The 22,679-nt window shown below is 40.4% G+C and overlaps 1 protein-coding gene across 14 annotated transcripts in view; it reads right to left on the minus strand.

Moving 5' to 3' along the window:
• Positions 1-21,804, minus strand: part of slmapa (sarcolemma associated protein a) — a 33,258-nt gene extending 11,454 nt beyond the window's left edge. For 5 of the 14 annotated variants that reach the window (XM_053867269.1, XM_053867270.1, XM_053867264.1 and 2 more), the window contains exons 1-11: positions 20,107-21,803; positions 12,295-12,442; positions 9,933-10,005; positions 4,792-4,828; positions 2,891-2,953; positions 2,675-2,770; positions 2,408-2,479; positions 2,200-2,340; positions 1,988-2,125; positions 1,183-1,351; positions 993-1,043 (exon numbers count right to left, since the gene is read on the minus strand). In XM_053867269.1, the coding sequence (XP_053723244.1) occupies positions 993-1,043; positions 1,183-1,351; positions 1,988-2,125; positions 2,200-2,340; positions 2,408-2,479; positions 2,675-2,770; positions 2,891-2,953; positions 4,792-4,828; positions 9,933-10,005; positions 12,295-12,442; positions 20,107-20,304 (1,186 nt within the window). In that variant the 5' untranslated portion in view covers positions 20,305-21,803. Of the gene's footprint in view, positions 1-992; positions 1,044-1,182; positions 1,352-1,987; positions 2,126-2,199; positions 2,341-2,407; positions 2,480-2,674; positions 2,771-2,890; positions 2,954-4,791; positions 4,829-9,932; positions 10,006-12,294; positions 12,443-20,106 lie in introns of all 14 variants that reach the window. The other 9 variants (XM_053867265.1, XM_053867262.1, XM_053867260.1 and 6 more) reach the window with 4 other exon arrangements.
• Between the last annotated feature and the right edge of the window lie 875 nt (positions 21,805-22,679).

Consider the following 22,679-nt stretch of genomic DNA (forward strand, 5'->3'; position numbering starts at 1 on the left):
CATTGGACCAGATAACATGTATATATACACACACAACAAGAGTTTCTCTTCTCTTCTGTTGTCCCATCACCCGATGGCTACAGTGGCAGAGTGCAGAGTGAATCAGTCAGCCAGTGCATTCAAATTCAGTGATCTGTCAGTGACCCGAATACCACAAAAAGAGCAGATCACAGCTGGAAGACCCAGAAACACAAGTCAAAAATGCCAAACAGTGAACCAAGTCTCTAGAACAGTGCTGGGTCCCAGAATCAGCCAGAAACAAGTGACCCCTTTGACCATCGTGACAGAGCTCCCATCGAAACAGTTACAACTAAAGTAGTAGAAGTCAATGTTACACAACAAAAACTACATAGCTTCGCTGTATTGAGCATCACAACATGTTAACTACCATATGGTGAGAAGAAACACGTAACCACCAACCACAAATGAGGCAAAAGTGATGGACAGTGAGAACAATTCATGTATTTGGTGTGTAGATCCAAGCTCAGGACGTTCGTTAAGGTTCATGTCAGCCAACGTTCATAGGGAATCAAGTGCGAGTTAAATCTTTTAACCAGATTTTAACCAGAAGTGGTCAGCTGGGGCCCTCTAGTGGTCGATAGTGGAGGCAATTTGATTAAAAACACATCAATGACTTGCACCAAAAAACATAATTCCAGAACTCGAGCAATAGTGATAGTGCCCAAGTACTAAACAGAACTTTGGAAATGATCAGGGTTTAAAATGTATCCCTGAGTAGAGATATGCCACTTATGAATTAACCTGAAGCATTGAATTTACTGTGAACTGTTCGTCACCTCCACTCCACCCCTGACGAATGAATCAACCATGATCAGAAGAATTAGAGACCCAGAGTGAGTTATCAACCAAACAATCAAAAGGCGACAGGAACTTATGTGGTCATCATGCAAGAAGTTGTCATGCATCATTGGTGCAAGATGAGGAAGTGAAGCAAGTGACCAGAAAGAGCAGTGGCAGATGAAAGGACTCACCCAAACTGTTGTTTTCTTTTATGCTTTTCTCTTGGAGCTGCTCTAATCGCACTGTGAACAACAACAGTTGTTGTAGCGAGCAAAGTACTTCCAGTAGATGGGCTGAATGCTCTGCCTGAATGCCATGGTCGCTTATATACACACATCACGTTCATGATGAAGCAAGAAGTGCGAGGGAGCGTTCACCTACCCTGCACGGCAGCGAGCCTCTCGTTGGTGAAGTCATTGTCAGCCTGCAGGGCCTCGATGCGAGCCTGGAGAACCTGCTCCTTCTCCTCCATCTCCTCAATCCGCAGCTCCAACTCCCTTTTCTCTGTCGCGCCACGCTGTGTCAGCTCTTCTTGTCGCCCCTCAGCAGCCTAAAAGAGCAGAGACAATGAGAAAACAAGAGTCATACAAAATAACAAGCTTTAGAGCTGCCGACCAAAACAAGGAGGTGATTACAGTTTATGTCAACATTACGTACACTCTACTTAGGCCTACTACATAGCGGCTCCATTTACAACAGCCAAAAAATCAAATGTGGAAAGAGGTTGTGTTCGGAGAATGAATGCTAGGGTGTATTGAGTCAGCCAACAGACAGCCTACTGTCGCTCAAATTGCGGATCCATTGACTGAATTACTTCATCTAGGTCCTGAGAGAACAAGAGCAAACAGTGGCTCTGAGTTTGTTGTGTTTGCCGGTTGGCGTGTCATCTCTGTCAGCTGCTGCTAAAGTTATCTTCCACATTGTGTTGTTGCTTTTGTGGCACAAGGGTCACGTTGGTGCATGAAAGCATGACTATTAAAGAACGGACACTTTTATCCATCCATGCTCATCTGTTATACCAGAACAAACCATCTGTAATTTCTCAATGGTTTCTGCTTGAACTGCAAGTCATTGATTGTAAAAATGAAGGTAAAAAGGAAGGAAGCTGACCAAGAAATATGTTGCATGTGATAGTGCTTTCATGTGCTGCCTGAGAGCATCCCATCTGAAACTTTTCAAAAGGTACCTGGATCTTGTCTGTGAGCTCTTTGATTTCATTGACGGCATCATTATACTTGTTGGCGAGCTCTCTGAGCTCTTCCTGGCCCCTCTCAGACATTTCTTTCAGGTGTGTGCACTCATCTTCTGTGTTACTGAGGGAACGCTGCAATAAAGCAGAGGATACTCAGAATTCCTAGACAAAAAAAAAACACTTGACTGATGATTCTGTTGCCTTACCTCCACTTCTGAAAGCTTCCTAAGCACCTCGATCTTCTCCTGCACAACATTCCGGAGAGAATCCCTCGTTTTTAGCTCATAGTTGTGTTTGTCTTCCTGCAGTGCTAGGAGCTCTTTACGAATCCCGTCTTCTGTTTGAGACTAGGAGAGGAAAACAAAAGGTCACTTTGGCACAACAGACACCAGCTCGTTCACGAATGTGTCTTACTTTGGAGTACGCCTGTAGCTGACTTCCCATCACCTCCAGTCTGCAGAGTAGCCGGTCCTCATCAATCAGGGCCTGGGTAAAGAATTCACCAATGTGGAGTTTAACAACAGTTTATTTAAGTCTTTTAAGTCTGAAGGGAGCATATTGGCGGTGACACACTATTGGTTTAAATATGAGAACATCAATTGCAACACAGCACAGGCCCAACCTAACGAAGCGAGTGTCTTCTGAAAATTACATAAAGGATGTCAATCAAGATGATCGGACCTGCCAGCTGTTCTCTGAGGCTTCCTGTGTTGAAGCTAGTAGACGCTGCAGTGTGGCGAGCTTCTGCTCCAACATCTGTTCTCGGTGTAAGGCCTCCTGCCGGACAAAGAGGCAGCAGGGGATTTCTGTTGAAGATCAACTCTTGACAACAACAATGATCCCAACTATGCTCTGTGGGACATTCCCCATCGTGAACAATAGGTGTCAGTGAGTTACCTGAAGATACTGGGAGAGCTGGAAAAGTTCCTGAGAATACATACTGGGAGTGTTGGCCGCAGCCTGGAAACATAAACGCACACACAGCATGTTGAGATATTGACAGTTTTCGGAATCTAATCAACCTTGTATTTGAACTGGCATGAGCAAACGGATGCAGCTAAAAACAAACAGAAAATGTCGAATGAACAAGGTACAAAACAAAGATGTTTCATAAGCTCAGTCAAAGCAGCCTCAACCAATGCCTGTTTTCTGCTGAAAAACATTGTTATGAGTGACAATATGACAGAAACATTGAGTTGAATATCAACCTTTAATAAATGTGTATAACTTGTGTAGGGAGTGTGAAGATGAAATTCTATAATTGAAACATCTCGATTCAGAAGTACTGCATTCACTTGTACTACAGGATGAATTTCGAGGCATTCACTTTATGCACTGTAAAAAAAAAAAAAAAAAAGCTGAACCACAATGTAAAACGTGTCCCAATTCTTAAGTTGTTCTTCAACATTCTAGTAAACAAATTTAAAGTCTTTGAAAGAAACCATCCAATGTTCTGTAGCATTCCCACAACATGTATGCAGAGGAAAGATTTTTGGCTCCATAGGAGATTAAATCTGTAACTACTTACAACAAAAGCTACACTCTCAGCATGCTAGGCAAATTTAAATTGGGTGAGACAACTATATGTTCCAGTAGTGATGCCTTGTGGAAGTTACTACACCATTTTAAAAAAGCAGTCTGAATGTAATCGGACGCACGCGCACACACAAATCATGTCCCGCCTACATTCCTCACACAGGTTACACTGAGACTCTGTTGTTCTCACTATCTGAGGGTGACACAAGAGAATTTTCAACATTTCAGGGACATAAAAAGTTGTCAACAAGCAGGAGAGTTGGCGATCTGGATCAGAATTAAACCAAGCAAATTCCCATTCACTCTGCACAAACAAAGTTATCATCCACTGTACAGTTGGACAAGCCACCTATAAACTTGTGACGAGACAGGATGTTCCACAGCCATGAAAAATACATAGATTACTTTGAATTGAACAGAAACATCACATTAGAGGCACCACAGAGAAACGTCACAATTCTTGACCAGACTTGCGTCTTCAGCCTTCCGTGGTTTACTGTGGATTTTGGTTATGGTGCAGAGAGGATGAACTCTCTCTCAAGGCGCTAATTATTATATCACTTTATAGCCTCTACTTGCATGACACAACAAACAGAAGTAAGGAGGTTCAGGTTGCATTTCTCTACTAATGAGACTCACCTAAATAAATATCTAACCTTAGATCCATCAACACAAATCACATACGTCAGCTACATCACTCACCATAGTGAAGTAACTTATCTCAATCGACTCAACCAATGCTCCTTCAACTCGACTCTCTTCTCGATTCATCCTCACTAAACCTCGGCCACATAGCTCTACTCTCTCCAACACAATGCAACTCACTACCCCCATGAGCATCATTCAATTTACTCAACCTACAATAATCATCTGGCCCAACTTACCAGCTTTACCAAACTGACTGAACTTTTGTCAACTCATTGAACTTTCCCTTTGTAGTCTTACTAACTCAATTTACCTCGATTGACTTAACACATCTGAATTAAGTAACTCATCTACCTTGTCTCATGTTGTGACAGGTAAATAAGTACTTTAACTGAGCTGTGGACTAAACTTAACTCACGCACAAGCTAACCTTGATCAAAACAGACAGGAGAAGAAAAAGCAGTCATTGCCTCCCAGAAGAGCCATGTAAATGAGCTCATCAGCCCATGATCATAATATTAAGGCTCTAAAAGCTGTATCCAAAGTGACAAGCACACACAACAAAACAAACACCTACAACTTCACAGGGTCATCATCAACAAAATAAATGCTCTTACCTTGTCTACAGGTAGTGGTAAAGGAGTCTGGATGACACTGTGAACAGAAAAAAGGAAACTGTTTGTCACCATAGCAACAGTTGGGCCGGAAGGTCAGTGTAGTAACAGTGACAGGAATAGGGGAGGCATGGAGATGAGCAAGGTCCTCTGTAGCAATCATCAAACGAAAGATACCATTTGGACAGGTGATATTTGAATGACCACTTGCTTTTTTTTTTTTTTTTTTTTTTTTTTTTTTAATCAGAGCTGACTGGTTTTTGAGTGTGATCTGAAAACAAGAAGATGTCAGGTTACATAAAACTGATGATGTACTTCAGTCAGGTATATCACGGTGGATGTATTTCTGGTTGCATGATCATATGAGGCGTAATATTAAGGACAGAGATGAAGTGAGCAATAACACATTTAATCTCATGGAACATTTTTGCAAGCTTTACACATTTCATCTTGATCTCACATCTCATTGTTTATTTCACTGTCCACAAATAAGAAACCAAAGCCGCTCCACGGTTTTGACTGCTTTGATACTGTGCACCTTCTTTTTAGAAAAATTCAATTTTTCTTAAAAACTTGTTTCTCATTAATGTATTTTTTATTGGGTAACAAAGGGAAGAGTTGTGGGACCTTGGTATCTGGATTCAGAATATGACTGCTCTTATTAAATGAAGAAGTGCAAAGGGGACTAATGTGCGAACTCGATATAGCAGCATGGCCTTTCATGCGGCATGAGGGGATGTTGGAACACACTTGGTTGTCCCAGTGAGGGCTTCCGTGAGTGACAATTCAGGAATGGGGAAAGAGGCCTTCCTAGAAGGTTGCTTGTTTTCAATGTATGGGACTATAAGTCTTTCAAGTGGATGGTTTCAGGGCAGAGCCACGTGAGGCAATGAGAGATCACACAGATGCAGTACGCCAAGTGATAGCGTCTAAAGCAAGGGTCCCAAAGTGGCCTGCCACTAGATGCCCAATTATAGCACCAATATTTGTCATGTGGACATTGTTCAGCCCACTTTGCTTGGTAAGTGGAATAGGAGCATAAGGCCAAACTTATAATTCCAGTGGCTGTTACCTGGAAGGACCTTCGCCAACACTTGCATATTAGTAATGACAGAACAGTCCTACCATTACTGAATATTGGTCAAAGCCAGCTCCTACATAGAAAGCTTTTATTCAAAGTGCAAATTCACGAAAACATTCAATTGGCATCAAAACACTGCAAATATTACTACAGGAAAAACATAAATATACAAACTGAAGGGGCGGTGCAGCCACTCAGAACTGCAGTGCTTGCTGGGATGCCTCAAGACAAGAATGCAGGAAAAAAAATGCAAGAAACTATTCAGTGTAAAATGGCCTGATTTTATTGCCATTCATTGATGACAAAAAAAAAATCATGAAGCGATCACATAAAAAAGAAAACATCCATGTTCCACGGTAAAACAATATCTGTAAAAGCATCCGTAAAGTAATATTTTGCATGAAAAAATAAAGGAAGATCATTTAGAGAACTAACTAACAAAACAACACAACTAACAGTGTCCTAAGTTTCTATCAGGCTGTGGACATGTCTGGCAAGTATTTTTGGCTGTGCAGATTATATCCTACGATCACGTCAAGGACTGACTGGTTGCCCACATGAATTCCATGAGTTTCATCGCAGTAGCTTGCGCTTCTCACCACCAACACACCAGAAGCGCACCACTGATGATCTCTGATCTATATACCTGTAGCTTTAGCATGACCAGCTTTAAATGAGATTTGTTATGCTAAAAGGTTTGACTTTGGTCCCTCCAGGAATTATCTCAGGTATACAAGACATATACACTATATTACCAGATGTATTTGCTCACCCATCCAAATGATCAGAATCAGGTTCCAAATCACTTGGCTCAACCTTGTGGACAGCCTTAAGTTCATATGTGATATGCTTTTGGTCATATCGTGTATATTGCAATATTTTGCAACAGGTTCCAGGCCACACTGACATGTGTTTCCGACAGTCAGGTAACGCATTATGACTGGTGGAGCAGTATGAAAGGGCATTTGAGTGATGATGTTCGGTTGAATGCTTTAATAAAAGACTTGTTTCAGCTTAAAACCTGGAGTCACTACAATATGTTTGGTGGGGTGTGCAGCAGAAGGCTGTGGTAAGGCAGATCAGTACATAGGATTGGTTTCCAAAAAATGATACGGCTGATCCTGCAAAATTAAGGATTTCTGTGGCAGTAGATCGGGGATCACCTGTGTACATCCCAGCCACAGGACAAACAATTTAATCAACAAATAAAATTTGAAGGAAAAACGTAGAATACTGAGGAATTCATATAATTTGTGCTGCACTGTAGCTCAGAGGTTAGAGCACACAGTTTTTAAGCTTTAATTAAATTTCTTTTAGTCATGTGCGCGACTGTCAAGCACCCAATGCGTTAGCCCATTACATTCATCCTCTAGGTTGCTGCGTCATAAAGGAACATATGAATAGACATTGCCGTGGCATAATAAAATGTCTGTCATGCAATGCATAGAATTGCATCTTACAAAAAAGAGAGAGAGAGAATACTGAGCCTTTACAGAGGTAAATGCCCATGGCCAATCCATTCCCTGCTCTTGAAGTGTTGCAGCGCAATAAAAAGTTCATTGGTTAAATCATTACCTGTTCGCTTATCACTCCCACGCTTGGTCAGGTTTAATGTGCAAAGGTTTTTTGCCATAACGACAGAGCCATTCTACAAAGGAAGCATTACTATTCAGAATTTTTAGCTCACCATCAACTGCTGATTAATTAATAAAATGCTAATGAATAGTGTAATGAATCTAGGAAGATTAGGACCAGTGAGACCCACATGCCCTGAGTATTCACAGCATCCAAGTACCTGTAAGGTGTCCACTCGGTCCACGTCTGTCCAACCTCAGGGGAAAGCTCATTCTCTGTCAGTCTTATTGGACGGCACATACGTCGAGAGCGATCTCTCCTTCTTCCATCGTGATCTCTTCTAGGTTCAGCACAACCATCTGATTCCCCTCTAGAGTTCCACCACGTAAGTGAAGTCATTCCTCAACACAAACTTGTTTTCTTTCCACTATTCAAACCTCCCTTCAACAACCTTAAAGCAAAACTGATTTCCGTCGAACACTAAGCTCCACCCTTAAAGGCAACAACGTTGTGGAAATAAACTCCACTCGACTGATTGTGAAGCCACCCTCTTTTACAATCTTTTGGAACTAAACCATGAAATAACTAATCTGATGATGCACTAAAGGGGAAACCACCTGACTTTGCGGAGTAAGTACAGCAGGTGATGGGGCACTTATAATGGAAATAAAGATTGTTAGAGGGACTTCCTGGTGAAACAGAAAATGTTGCATCAGCTTGTTAATATTTCAGTCTTCATGTTCCCTGAGCGTGTCAACACTCGAATAATGATAAGAAAGGACTTTGCTGAGTCAGACACTCAGACAAAAAGCTGCAATGATTCTTTCTCAAACACTTCAGGCCACACCACAGTCACTGATGTCAAAGCAAGCGTGTGGACAAATACTGGACTATACATACAGGACTATACAGACAACCATTTTTTTTAAAGACTGAGTAGTGTTTTCCTCAGTCACACTCGTGTACCTGCTGCTGCCTGGGTGAAAACTGCGCAGAGCGCCAAATGCACCATCTCTTTGTATTCCTGTGACCGAGGTCAGTGGTGGAAGGATCGCGTACACCTTCATTTCCACCAAAGGCGTACACACCTCAAAACTGAAGTCTCCTCCTACATGGCAACTTGCTACACCAGTCGTGGAGGCACAGAGCCATGACTTACGATACTTGTTGCGCGGTTTGCATTTGTACAACAAACCAGCATTCTTGATATGGAGTGTTGATGACCGATAATGTGTTATATTTCAATGTACAGTTCTCCATGTGCCACTGCACGATCTACTGAGGACTAAACAGGGTCGTACTACACCAGTAAAATATCAGGATAATCAGACCCATGTCTCACATGTTTGCTTTTCTTTAACACTCACAGGGACTAGAACTATTGCGGACTAGACCACTGCGCTTGGCCATTACTGAGCGGGTTTCCATGGGGAAAGACGTTGCTCTGAATGCTGACCTAACCTGGGCAGCAAAGGTTTCATTGAGATTCACAGTATGTCCCACAGGAAGGCTAACTATAAACGCTTTTGTACACGTTCTCATCATCGACAAACTGATCTATTTGTAAATTAATTGTGTTTTTTTTTTAATTCTTTACAGAGTTGACAATGTTGTCATGAATGGACCAGCCACATTACATACATAGTTTTTCTGAAACCATTTTGCCTTGAATGAAAACATTTCTTAAAATACTATTAATACATCTTTTACAGCAACGGCGAACTTAAAAATGGTGACTTTATAGGTAATCAACAAATGAAAAAAAAAAGGTTGCAGCCAATACAAAAAGTTAACCTGCAGCCCGGGCATATAATTGAATGAAAGTGTGTCAGAAATGGCTTTTGGCACTCTATCAATGGCATCGAAGTACAAAATGTTGGGGAGAAAATTCACAGGAATCACAGGATATAGCACAGTAAGTTTATGAGTGTGACTACTGAGCAACACGCCAATGATTGCTGAAACGACTGCCTACAATGTTTGCAGTTTGAAAAGATCCAACAATCTCATGAAGCATCACGTGCCGTTTAGTAAATGCAGATGGTCTTGGCCAGGATCAAGACTGTATTGGTCCACCTGGTCCAACTGGGAACCAGCAAGCAGTCACAGAAAACTAAACTGTGTAGTGTAGCAACAGATGGCACCTACAGTAGTTAATTTTAGACATACTCTGAGGGAGAAGGCAGTAACAGTAGGGGGTAGCAGGAAGTTTGGTGTTGGGTGAGATATGCTGCTCTGCTATAAATCAGCAGTGACTTTCCAAATAAAAGCATAAATTGTGATAGCCACTGCACAATGGCTATGTGATGTTACAGATAGTCACTGCGATCAGGCCATTCTTGCCCACAGTATCCCTCATGAGATTTTACCACCAGGAATCGCCATCAAATCACTGGAACCACTAGAATCATGTACTGTTAATAAATAAAACACAAACGGTGGCAAACAACCATAACAGAGCTTTGAGATGTGATGATCAATAACTTACTCGCTCCTTCTCCTTGCCTCCATCCCATCAGGCAGGAAGAGTTTAATTGTTGACACGATGCATCCATGGGTAACTGGAGACAAAGAAACAAAGGAGTGAAGGTTTTGTGGTTTGGAATATCAGGAAACAAGGTCAACAAATGTGGTGAAACAAATTAGATCTTTAATGAAAAGGAGTTCAATCCTGAACTGAGTTTTTCTATAAAACGATATGGCTTGTGTAAGAACTATTCTGGTAATCTGGTTTCAGCATCTCACTGACAATAACAGTACAGGCCTGTCATTGTTTAGTGATGCACCTAAAAGCAACACACACACACTTTGTAGTCAAGTCAACTACAAAGTTATGTATGCATAGTAGAAAGACAGGCACAAAATAAAAATGAGAGCCAAAGGGGCTTCCGGTTTTGGCGTTCAAGTAGAAGGCAGCAATGGGAAAAAAAAAAAAAAAAAAAAAAAAAAACTTGCATCCTTTGTATTGAAGGATTTTAACGACTTTTATAAAGTTTCAAAGGGGTGAAGTAAATGACAAAACAAAATAATTGAAAGTGATGCCGATCAAGACAGAGCTAACTTCCAAACAGCTATCAACGAGTCAACCTAACGAAGATGAGCCAGTGAATCTCGCAATGATTTTGAAAGAAATAAGAGACTTCGGACAAGACAGTTAAAAACAGATGAAGGAGATGAAAGGTGAAATTGCTGGGATTAACTCAAGGATGGAAGAAAGGTAGAAACGGATTGGAGACAATGAAGTGAAGTTGCAGGCCATGGACGAGGTGCTAATCGAAATGCTTAGTTTGAATAAGCAGTTCCATTCGAACCTGACAGACCAGGAGTGGTCGCTCCACACGTGAAAATTTATTAGTTTGTGGAGTCCTGTAAATTACGTCATGAGGATGGTTTTTATTGACAACGTCTTGAAAGAAAACCTTGATACATCCATGTCAAGTTCCCCAGCATCAGGACGAAAGAAGAGGTACTGAAAGCGGCATCGTAAGGATTCTTAGTACAAGGGGGAAAAAATACGTTTGGACAACAACTACCGGCCTGAAATAATCACAAAGAGGAGAGAATATGCTGAAACACTGAGAGTTCTAAAAGAAAACAACATCCACTTTCAAACTCAGTATCCAGCTCGGCAGAAGGTATTTTTGACAGTGGAATCGCAGTATTCAGCGCAATAGAAGAAGCCATGGCTGCTCTAGCAAAAAGAGGCTTACAGGTGAAGATGGTCACGCAGCCAGAATCACTAACTGAGGGAATTCAACGAAGACCCCGTAAAATCGCAAAATACTCATTTTCCCTCACTGTATTTTGCAAGTTCTCCCACTTCGAAATGATGGAGGGGTCTGAAATTTTCATCGTAGGTGTATGTCCACTGTGAGAGACATCATCTAAAAAAAATCCAGAAATCACAGTGTATGATGTCCTATACCCTACTACTAACATGGCCAAGACTCATAACACTGGAATAAAAATATTAGATTGGGAGCGCTGTGCATGAGAAGATTACCGTGTGTATATCAACATGAAACTACTTGTGGCAATGGGATTTTCCCCCATTCCACCCATCCTACAACACAAAACCCAAAAACATATTCAACAGACAAAAGTCACCCCCAAACGACAGCTGCCATAAAAATTATACAGCTATTTGATCAAATCTGGGAAAAATTGAATAAACCAAATCCAAAGAGTAAGTAGAATCCATTTATAAAATAGTAGACTCCACCTTTCAGTCATCAGAAATTGTGACTATGAATGATTTATGCATCCATATAGCTGTTCAGTTGTGGATTTATTGTCGTTTTTTGTTTTGTCAATTCTGGTCGATAGTAGTTGTTGTCGCACCTCCCTCCCTTTTTTTCCTCTGGGGTTTGGGTGGGTCTAGGGGAAAAAAAAGTGTATTTCATGATTTGCGATGCAAGTTGCTCTATAAAAAAGATTTTCTCCTGAGATCACCTGTTCTTTTGTGAAGATAATTTATGGAATTGTTAAACGGACGACTTCTAAATAAATAAATAAAAACTAAAATGCGAGCCCAAAAATATCGAAATCACTAGCATCCTTAACTCACGACAATGCGCACTCCTGCAGTTGAACAGAGACAACTAGACTTAAGTGCCTGACAGAAAGTGAAGTTAAGCAATATTAGTGGAGCTGAAAATCTGACCTCAATCTACTGTCTGTGGTCTTGTGCCAAGGCACAAAAACCCTTCAGGGATATCCCAGAGTTAATACAACACAACACTGTAAAGAATCAGTAAACAAGGACAGAGGAATCAGCTTCTGCTCTGTTTCATCTTGAGCTGCTTCTACAGTCCCCCGGCCAGTTTATTCAAACATTCGCATCTCTGTACCTTTTCGTGTGTTCTCAGTGACATCTACACCGAACTGGATGATGTCTCCAGAGAGGACCTCGCAAGGAGGACTCTCCTCCGAGCCACGACTCAACCTTTGGCTGTTGATGAAGGTCCCATTGCTGCTTTTGGTGTCCTGTAGGTAGAACTGAAACAGAGGAGAGACAAATGATCATCACTGCCAAGATTTTAATATAAATGCACTCATCCATTTTCTAACATGTTACTATTCCACTCCGAGACTAAGTTGAAAATTAAGACAGTAAACCTCCTACATACAACAGAATTACAAATCTCACTACACAGAACTGACTCTTTAATCATCCCCAACTTATGACATGAACAAAGACTTTTTTGGCTTTTGTTCTTTTAAAAGTTGTCTGTATTAATGACAGTCCTTGTTCAATAACATTCCTGGGAGTTAACGCAGAAGCATGATCAAAATAACATCTAGGAGAGTTATATAATCAACAGCCACTAAATCTAACTATAAATTCTGTCTGGCACACGGAGCAACTTGTCGACAGACCTCAACTCGCATCTGTTCTGACATTCTGACGAAAACTCCCTCTGGACTTCAAGGGCTTTTAAGAGGATTCTCCACAACGCATGAAGACAAACACAGACACTAGTGAATGGAAACAGAACTGGAGCTGACAGAAGCTCAAAGCACAACAGAAGGAAGAATTTTCCCAATATGTTCAGGTCATAATTGAAGCAGCGAGACAGAATTGACAGGTGACTTCCTGCTTATGTTAACATGTTGGTGAGTAAAACTAATAATAACAAACTGTGCTAACAAGGGTAAATGTAGAAAAAAAAGTTTTAGCTTATATTTTAGTATGAGGATGAAAAGAAAAAGGAAACAACCAAATGTTTAAGGTCTTTCTGGGACACGTAGCAAGGAAAAGGGGTTTTGTATTTATAAGGGGAGAGAAAAAAAAATGCATTCACATATGCATCACAATCTTGTGTCATTATTTATCGATATTTCTGCTCACAATTGTTTTTATCTACATATTTTATCTACTTCATTTTCGACGTGAGGTCACATTCATCATACAAGGAGCAAATAATACTTATTTATACAAAATTGCCTGACCCTGATGACCACCTAACTTTTCTCTAGGTAGCTCAGATGTGCAATGTTTATTTGTTGTTGTTTTTTAAATTGTCATCCATATGTTATTTCTTGAAGTACATGATCCAACTACTACTAGAAAAGGAAAATATAGAAATAAAAATCACAATAATCAATATCATCAAATCAAAACACTACTGCAATCGCAATGAATCAAAATGGCAATATACCCACATACAGAAACACCATCAAATTGGTAAAAAAAAAAGTATATATATAGTCTCAGGCTATATCTTTGTCATTTTAAAATCATTCCATCTGTGATTTATTGGCATATTTCCATGATGCCGTATTCTACTAAAATGCAAATGTCTGGTATTAGTAGATTACATAACATGGCCATTATTAGTCCCACAGAGGGGAAATTCAATTATTAATTATAAATGTATAACATGAAAAAAATGGCAAAATAATCAGAAACAAACCCCTGAAATGAGACATTTTTGAAAGCTGACAATAATGCCAACCAAAACACAGCATTGCTAGAGTATCGACACAACTGCACATAACTAGAAATTCAACCACCAAACAAATCTCTTGGACACTAGGAAGATCAGCTGTCTTTAACCAGTTTAGAAGGAATGACACACACCAAGGTCAAGTCTCTTCCTTCGAGCTGTGTATAATCTAGCTGTATCCTAGCACAAAAATAACATCAATAAAACACCATCAACGCCACAAATCACATTTCATTCACAAAACAATTCATCAAGCTAATTGCATAACATGGGACAGACAGGCAGAGAAGTCACACTTGTACACACATAGGTGAAGCAAGCAGAACTCAAGCATTCGGATAAACAGCGGGAACAATGTGACAGAAACAACATTCAAAAAAGCAGAATGAGATAATGTCACGAGGCAATACAAAAAACGCAATAAAGACGAAGATTTTACACACAGTGATCATTGGATCAGAAGCCCGACCAGTTTCAGTTATCAGCCAGAGTGACAGACACAATGCTGCAGCTGATAGCAAGAAAGGAAAACAAAACAGTGCGACAGCGCGATGCAGCGACGGAGCAGACTTCAACCCTCCTGAGCAGACTGCAGCGTGCCAAGAACTGCAACACTTCCATAGTTCTAATGAGCCCACACGGATGCATGCATGGTCAGTTACCTCCTGTCCCCATGGTAACTCGAAGACCTGTAAGGAGGGACCTAACTATAGAGCATTTCGCCCAGCAACAACGCGCGCACACACACACACACTTTGCATCACGTAACTCACATATGGGTTAAATTTCCACTGTCTGCTCCACACGACTGAACACACTGAAATGACATCATTGACTCTTGTGCATCAGACTGGTCAGGAGTCTTCAGTCTGGGTTATTCATCATCACATACATCACCTCTTTAACCCAGTTCAGAAGCAGCAGTGTTTTTGATGGCCATTTATGACATCCACACAAAATGATGCAAGACTTAACGATGTATGTGACAACATGACAGCGGAAAATGTGCACGACATATGATCCTGAACATAGAATTCATTGTTTGGTGTAAATGTATTTAACATGAGGTAACTTGCCAGCTTTGTCAAGACTCACCTGTTACATGAACAGACGATTGAGTGCCTGTTCTAAGCAAATTACACTGACCCGTGCTTTTACTTCACTTAAATCCATACCATCTTCTCAAGCTAAATATGCTCCACATTATATCCTAGCTCACAACTATTGATTTTCTCGCCCAAAATTCCAGCATCACTGCCTCCCACTTATAAGAATATTTGTCAAAGAAACACTGAATCCCTTTATGCTCCCATGAACTCCTCCATTCTTACTATCCATCTCTGATTGGGTCAACAACACGCAGGCGAAACAACAGTGTTATATCAGTTTCCTACAAGCCTCTGAAAGTAACTCCAACAGCCAGTAGCTAACAGACATGATCGCCCAGGGCTTTGTGTAGTTAAAAATTCACAAACCAATTACATCACATCAGACCACAGATTCAATGCGTTTACCACAGTCTCCCAATAAAACAGCTATTATTTCTATCAAATAATTGGATATAAGAACAATATCTTTAACATGACTCAACCACACTGTTATTATCAGCTCCAAAAACGATTCAACCGTTTCACAATTTTTTTGGTATCTCCAAGTTGATTGAGTATGTCAGTTGAATCATTTGCCGCATTGACAAGTTAAGGAGAAAAAAAAACACAATGTAAATATACAGCAATAAATTGACACTGGTGAGCTACAAAACACTCATCTAAACTCAACATCATGAGGAGTTGCTGCCTCCAAATACATTGACTAAAATTTAGTTAAAGGCCTTAATGACCACCATGAAGGTAACTTGAGAAACAGAAAATCACATCTCTCCAGACATACAAGTCTGTGCAAAGACAACTTTGTGGGATTTCTTCCTTTCAAGCAAGAACACACCATCAGCATTCCAACAAAAAGATAGGACAACCCCCTTCTCTTTAGATAACATACCCACAAAACGAACAAAAATGTGCTAGTGTGATTACAGAGTTTAAACCTGATTTTGAATTGTTAAATATTTCTGACATCTCATCATTTGTTGTATTGCAGTGAAAAGGTTAAAATCTTGTGATGTATACAATAGAGAAAACTATAAGATATATTTTTGTTTGAGCAGTGTCGCTCCTGTGATATTTAGCAACCTCTATTTGACAATGCTGTGTGAGAGGCGCTCATTGAAGCATGTGATAGGACCATGCTGTCATTCAATGCACCTGTGACTGCTCAGATACTGTGTGGCATGCATGCCAACTCAGTTCTTGACAAGAAAAGTGTGAAGTAAATTTGATTAATTTGCCATTCCCCTATTCCAAAGAGAGACCAGACAGAAGATATACCCTTTTCACCCCACTTGATACCAACATGTGTTCTATCAATATGATCTCAAAATATTTGCATAAATAACCAGCGCCATACTGACACGTCATCTCTGCAACCAGCCCCACCCCTCATTGCTGGGGAGACACCCCTATGCTGGGAATAATTCCTGGGGAGATAACGTTTTAGATAAAACAGGTGGCCTTTTTAGAATGTCTTAATATAGTCCCTCTTGGTCCTTTCCTCAATTCATAATTGTCTTAGCATTCTTTTGTTGAAATAGAAGCAGATTATGGCTGTAAATTGTTGGGAATAAACTGGGCAATCGTCAATCAATTTCGGATCATGAGAAAAACTTTTTTGAAAGCACGTAACATATTCTTTAACTTGTCAAACTGAAAATGTGTTCATGGTACGAGACATAATGCTTATTGAAAATTATAGGATGGTTTGCTATCTAACAGAAAAAGGCATTTTGCCAACAGGGAGGGACTACAACTAAAGCTAAAAAAAGCTTTAAGGTGTTTCCATTATTTTGTCCAACCCCTGTAGCTGCATATTGGACATCCGCTCCGTTATTGGTGGCGGTATCCTCTTCTGTGTCCCTGATTATGACTCACTGATGGCGGACACACGTTCACACGCAGCACTAATAAAAAGTATTAGTGAAATCTTCAATAAGGCAATGAAAAACAACCATTTTAGGAGAGAGAATTGTGAAAAGGTTTTTCATCACACAAGACAAAGGACTGACAGTTTGTATCATGATTTGGAGAATAGAATATGACTAAATGATCATTTTTTCAAATTATTTCTAATATTTCTTCAATAGCATCTAGGAAATGGGTCCAGACTGGTCCATATTTAAAGTTAACTGGTAAGAGACATGAGATACAGCAGACAGACGGCTCAATTTAACCCCTAAATAAAGCTGGAAGAGCAGAGAGTGTCTGTCAGACACGACCGGGTTGGGCCAGAGATGTGAAACATTGAATTTCTCATCTCTGCACTTAGTTAACTATTATATTTAAACATAAATAAATAATGATGTTGGAGACAAAGTCCACTAATAAGTTTCATCACGAAACAGTTTCAAGAGAGACTGTAGTGTGTCCAACACATGGAATAGAATGAAAATTATTGTTAGCGCCAATATTACAACATTTCTGTGATCACTTTTTTTGGCCATATTGCCCATCCCTACTTACTTATATTCATGAACGACTTTTCAACAAAATATTTATCCTTATTAGACATTTAATATACATAGACAGAACTACAGAAAACCTGGATTTACTGCAGTTTCAGTCAAGAGATCAGCATTCTCACATGTTTACAACTCTGTCCTCTAGAAGGATAAACCTCCACTGATCCGGTCAACTGGCACGTGTTACAGTCCACTAAACACACTTGCACTGTGTGTAACTGACAGACTGGGTGGATAACTCGTTGATCCAGCTGTAATGCACACACTGGGATTCCTAAATCTGGTTTAATCTGAAATGTATCTGACCAAATAACCACGAGTCACAGGGACACATCAATGATTCTCCGGACAGCAGACCACTTAGCCAGGATTAAATCTGGTTCACCAAGACCAGCATCTCTAGTGATCCCACAGAAACACAATTTCACTTTTTCCTCATTCTAACTATTGTACAGTTATAATATTGTATGTGTATTCACAATCACAATTAACAACGCTTGTTATTTGGCATAGGCTACAACTAATAATATATGTTAATTTACATTCTCAGGACAAGTCCCAGGACTTCTGAGGTTGAAAGAAACAGACAGCTGAGTCAGAAATGACCTCTCACTGGCCACTGCTACTTATGAAGACACACTTAATTATATTTAGAGCCCATGAGAGCACCCTGCAGCTGTGCTCCCATCAATTAATTCCTCATTTCAAAATCCTCAAAACTCCAGAAGACCATCAGGAGAGAAAAAACATACAATCACTAATTTTAAGACGAAAAAAATAAATGCCCAAGACTGACAAGCCGATTCATCACATCAACAAAAGGACCCGTTTCATTTCAGCATGCTATCAGGACGTAATGTAGAAGTAGAAACTACGTTGCAGCAACAGGAACCTCGAGTATGTTGCAGGCTGAAATGTATGTCTCAAGAACAGACACGTAACAAAAATATCAATCCCATTTAGAAAATTCATGCCAAGCCTGAAAATCTGCTGCACAAGCGAAAGTACTTGACAAATACTTGTGTTGTCCTTTTGGCTTAAACAGGATTGTATCGGAAATATCTAAACTTACCACTCTCCAAAGAATATTATTTCAAATCAAGCCAAGTTCTGTCAGAACTACTGAGGATAATTGTGGAGCAAAAAGTTAATTTAAGTCTACTTCTTTTCGGACCACAACACGTCACTTAAGTTTAGTAGTTTAATAGCTCTTGCATGGTGAACACAAAACTTAAGTGTTTCACATTATTTACAGCCAGTCGTGTTGTTTGCAGCACAGCAGCACTTCAAGACTTAAGCAGTAGCACTATATCAATCATGACATCGTCGCCATTCTGTAGATGCTGAATTGTAGAGCTGACAAAACAGGGATTTTTGATGGTTGGCTGGTCACTCCAGGTTTGTCCATCCCAGAAGAGAGGAAAGGATGACGCTACACTTGTCGGTATAAATAGCTTCACACTGTGTGCACACACAGGGAATTTCAAAGCCTGTGCAGGCCACATAGCTAGGTAATCCTGTGCCTACCTCTGCTTGTTTAACCGGTTCTACAGAGAGATGCATTCTAACCACATGAGAGCTGAGGATACGTTGCACAGATTGTAGTCTGATTTCAGACCTGAGGATACTCACTTACCAGCCGGCTTATCCCAGCTAACAGTAGTATTGGGAGTTTACCCAAAAGTAAAGCACAACTGAAATAAGGATTGTGTTTCCAGAACCAATTACAATAAATACAAATAACCCACTCAACCTCATTCAAGACAGGTCTTTAATAGTTTTTAAGTAAGAAATGCTATTACTAGATTCTTTTAAATTCCGTTTTCAAACAGATGAACCTAACAGCCAAGTAACAATTAAAGGACAAGTCATAAACAAAGTACACATCCTGTTCAAATACAGAAATACAAAGAAGGTAGCGTCAAATGACAGAATTTTACCTCTGCTACTCCGGTAACCAGCAACACTACTGAGTCAATGGCTTTCTTCCACTTTCTCTTACAACTTCCTAGATATTGCATAACATTTGCGTTCACACTTTTTCATTATCAGATTATATTTTTAACAAACAAGACAACTTAATTGGTTTACAGAGTCATTTCATATGTTGAATAACAAAAAACATTCCAAACACAAACACTAGACATACTTTTTCAAGTTCAACATAGTCCCTCTTTTTATGTACTGTATTCTCTGGGTCCCTTTTATAAACTTAACAGGTAAGTGAAGCGTAACTCAGCCGTATCCAATGCTATTCGTCAAGTCTTTTAGGAAGAAAACATCCAAGTAATCTGGATTTTCTGCTTCTCACGGATGTCAAACCACATATGCATCTTTAATCAAAGCCCCTAGAGTTTTAGGGCCATTTCCTGTGCTCGTTTGGGATTATGTATTATCTTGAGAAAACAGCACAGTTTGTCAAAACCAAATGAAACTTGTAAATATGATAAATAGAACTAAATACAATTTTTGCACACATTAAATAAATAATTGGCTTATTATTATTATTATTAATAAATGGCTTACTGTTAGATTTGGATTTGGATTTGAAACAAATAACTTGGTACCACTGTTACGATAAGGCATCACAAGAATAACAGATTTGAAGATATCTCTTTAGTGCTATAAAATTTAAATCTTACCTTGCCAGTCTTGTGGTCAAACCAAACCAGGGCATGATTCCTGGACAACACCTTGCAGTCAAATGTAGCATTGTTCTGGGCTGGGCGACATCGAGCCACAGATCTGCCAATCTTGACGGGCTCCTCCAGGTAAACATGCCGCTCCTGGAATGGATGCGAGTTGGGTCGGCAGGTGAACACTGCCAGTGCTGAAGGCATTGATTTCGGTTTGAGAGTCGTACTCCAACTGGACACGAGGGACAAATCTTCCTGATCCAGAGTGGCGGGCTTCTGGTTCCAATCCACAACGATAGAATGAACTACAATAATTGTTGCCCTATTAAATGGACGTCCAGAGTTTAGGCACTAACTAATTATCATTGTCCAATTCTCACGGCTTTGGCTGGCCCCTCTTTCCACTTTCATTGACAAACGGTAAATTTTCTTATGGAAGATTGAAAATAAAACATGTAACAAATATAAAAAGACATTCCTTTTTCTTCACTGACGACCAAAACTACATAACGGCACCCACATCTGACGGCAGGCACAATGTACAGACGAGAGTGCCATGTGTCAAGACATACATGACTGAGTATAGAAAGGACAACTTGGCAAACAGCCCCCCACGTCCATCAAACTATCCCAGGGCTTGAGCATAGAAATCAGCCACCGCCAGCGTTGATCTTTCTGTCTACGCCAATAACAAATCAGAACATTAGTGTGCTCGCTGTGGACCTGCTAAAATTCCGTCTCCTGTCACGGACCACCTAAACCTGCTTGAACAGTGTGTCATCCCTGTCTAGGCCGTCATTTTAAAGCTAAATCGGCGTCACTGTCTTCCCCTGGTGCAGGGAACCTTTGCTGGCTACCTATCGCTACCACTCCCCGCTGAGAACACCTAGGAGATCGCTAGCGAATACTTCACCACCTGAGTTAGAAACCTTTCAGGTTCGATTACAACACGGTGACAACCTGGTAGAACATGTACCGCTCGTCTCATGAAATGACGCCGTGGATTACCGGGGCGTCCAAACACCCTGGCGGGATACACGGCAGGGATTAGCAGGTCTTCTTGTGCAACTATAATGCTAATTGGCTAGCTCGCTAATGAACAAACTTCTTATCCGGGTCTGCAAATGTTTCCGTGCCGCCCTTTTCCACGCGTTTGTCAGCTGTATGAGAACGGGGTGCCATTCTTGTGTGGCTGAGAAACAGAAGCAACACGTTTGGCTGCTGAGGAACCCAGCGAGCGAACGTTAGCTCGAAGGCGGCGAGCTAATGGCTAGCCGGCTAACTGACAGGGGAGTTTCTTGGCTGCGGGTCGGCACGCATCGCACAAACTCGCTCCAGGAAATCCGCGACATAAAAGAGAGATACCGCAGTCGTCTTCCACTTTTGTCCAAAAAGATTCAGCACTCAGTGACACCGCCTTCGTCCCGTCCTCTGCGAGGCATCTGAAAGAAGTTGTCCACCTCCGTAAGTCCCAGCCGCCATACTGTAACTAGAGAGCTGACTGGCGCGGTGCGTTCATGGCCCAAGCTGTGGTGCGTTCACAGAGTCGCATCAACTTCAAACCACCGATGAGCTCATCGAATCTGAAGGGAGCCCACTACAAGGGCCACTCAGTACATGTCAGTCCTGTCATGTGTGGACAATCAAAACAAACACATTTTTTTACGTTAACTTAATTAACGTTAAGTATCTTATTAGACTAAATGCAAAATGTAAATAGATAGCAAATCTATATTAAATGAGCTGATATTAATTCCTTTTGTATCAGGAACAATAGAATCAAAGGCAAATAACTTTGCTGTATTGTGGCTTTAGTCTTCAACTAAGTAATAAGTTGTTCTTCTCTGTGACATAATACAAATAAAATAATATGCATCACTGCATATATGACAAACTACATCACTCATAACATTTCCCCCAATTGGCTACTCACTTTCAAGAGAACAAAGATTTGTTTATATCCATCTTCATCAATCACATTTCATTAGTCACCATCTTTTTCCAGAATTAAACCTTGTACCTTGATGTGTTTTAGTAAATCTCTGCATGAGCAATATGATTTTTACATTGGACAAAATTGTAAAAGCACAATTCTCAAAGATTTTAATACATTCTTGTTTGATCACATGCATTGAAATTGACAGCAGCAAAGCAGTGATTAAATTCTGACTCACAACAAAGACAAAATGCCAACAATTCACCATGTTACATGTAAAATGGTGTCTGATTACACCTGAGGTCTACCCCAATATCCACACCAATCATTGTCTGCAGAACTTCCCCTAATGTGTTTGTAGATGATGGTGCAGGAGCTATATGTGAGAGTCCTAAGCCCTGGTGGTAGCATGTGGTCTACCTGCCTGTATCTAGATAGCCATACTTTACAACTTATGGAAGCAACTCAGTCACGGACAAGTTATCGAATAGTGGACACTCCAAGTGACATTCCAGCATGTCAATGGCACACTCTCTCTCGACTCCTGCCATCTGTGGCATCTTGTTGAGAGGACAAATGCACATTTTTTTGCAACAGCTTTTTATTGTTCCCAGTCTAAGGAGTGGTCACAACATAGTCACAA

The sequence above is a fragment of the Synchiropus splendidus genome, chromosome 6 (assembly GCF_027744825.2).
Source record: "Synchiropus splendidus isolate RoL2022-P1 chromosome 6, RoL_Sspl_1.0, whole genome shotgun sequence".
NCBI classification, from domain to species: Eukaryota; Metazoa; Chordata; class Actinopteri; order Syngnathiformes; family Callionymidae; genus Synchiropus; species Synchiropus splendidus.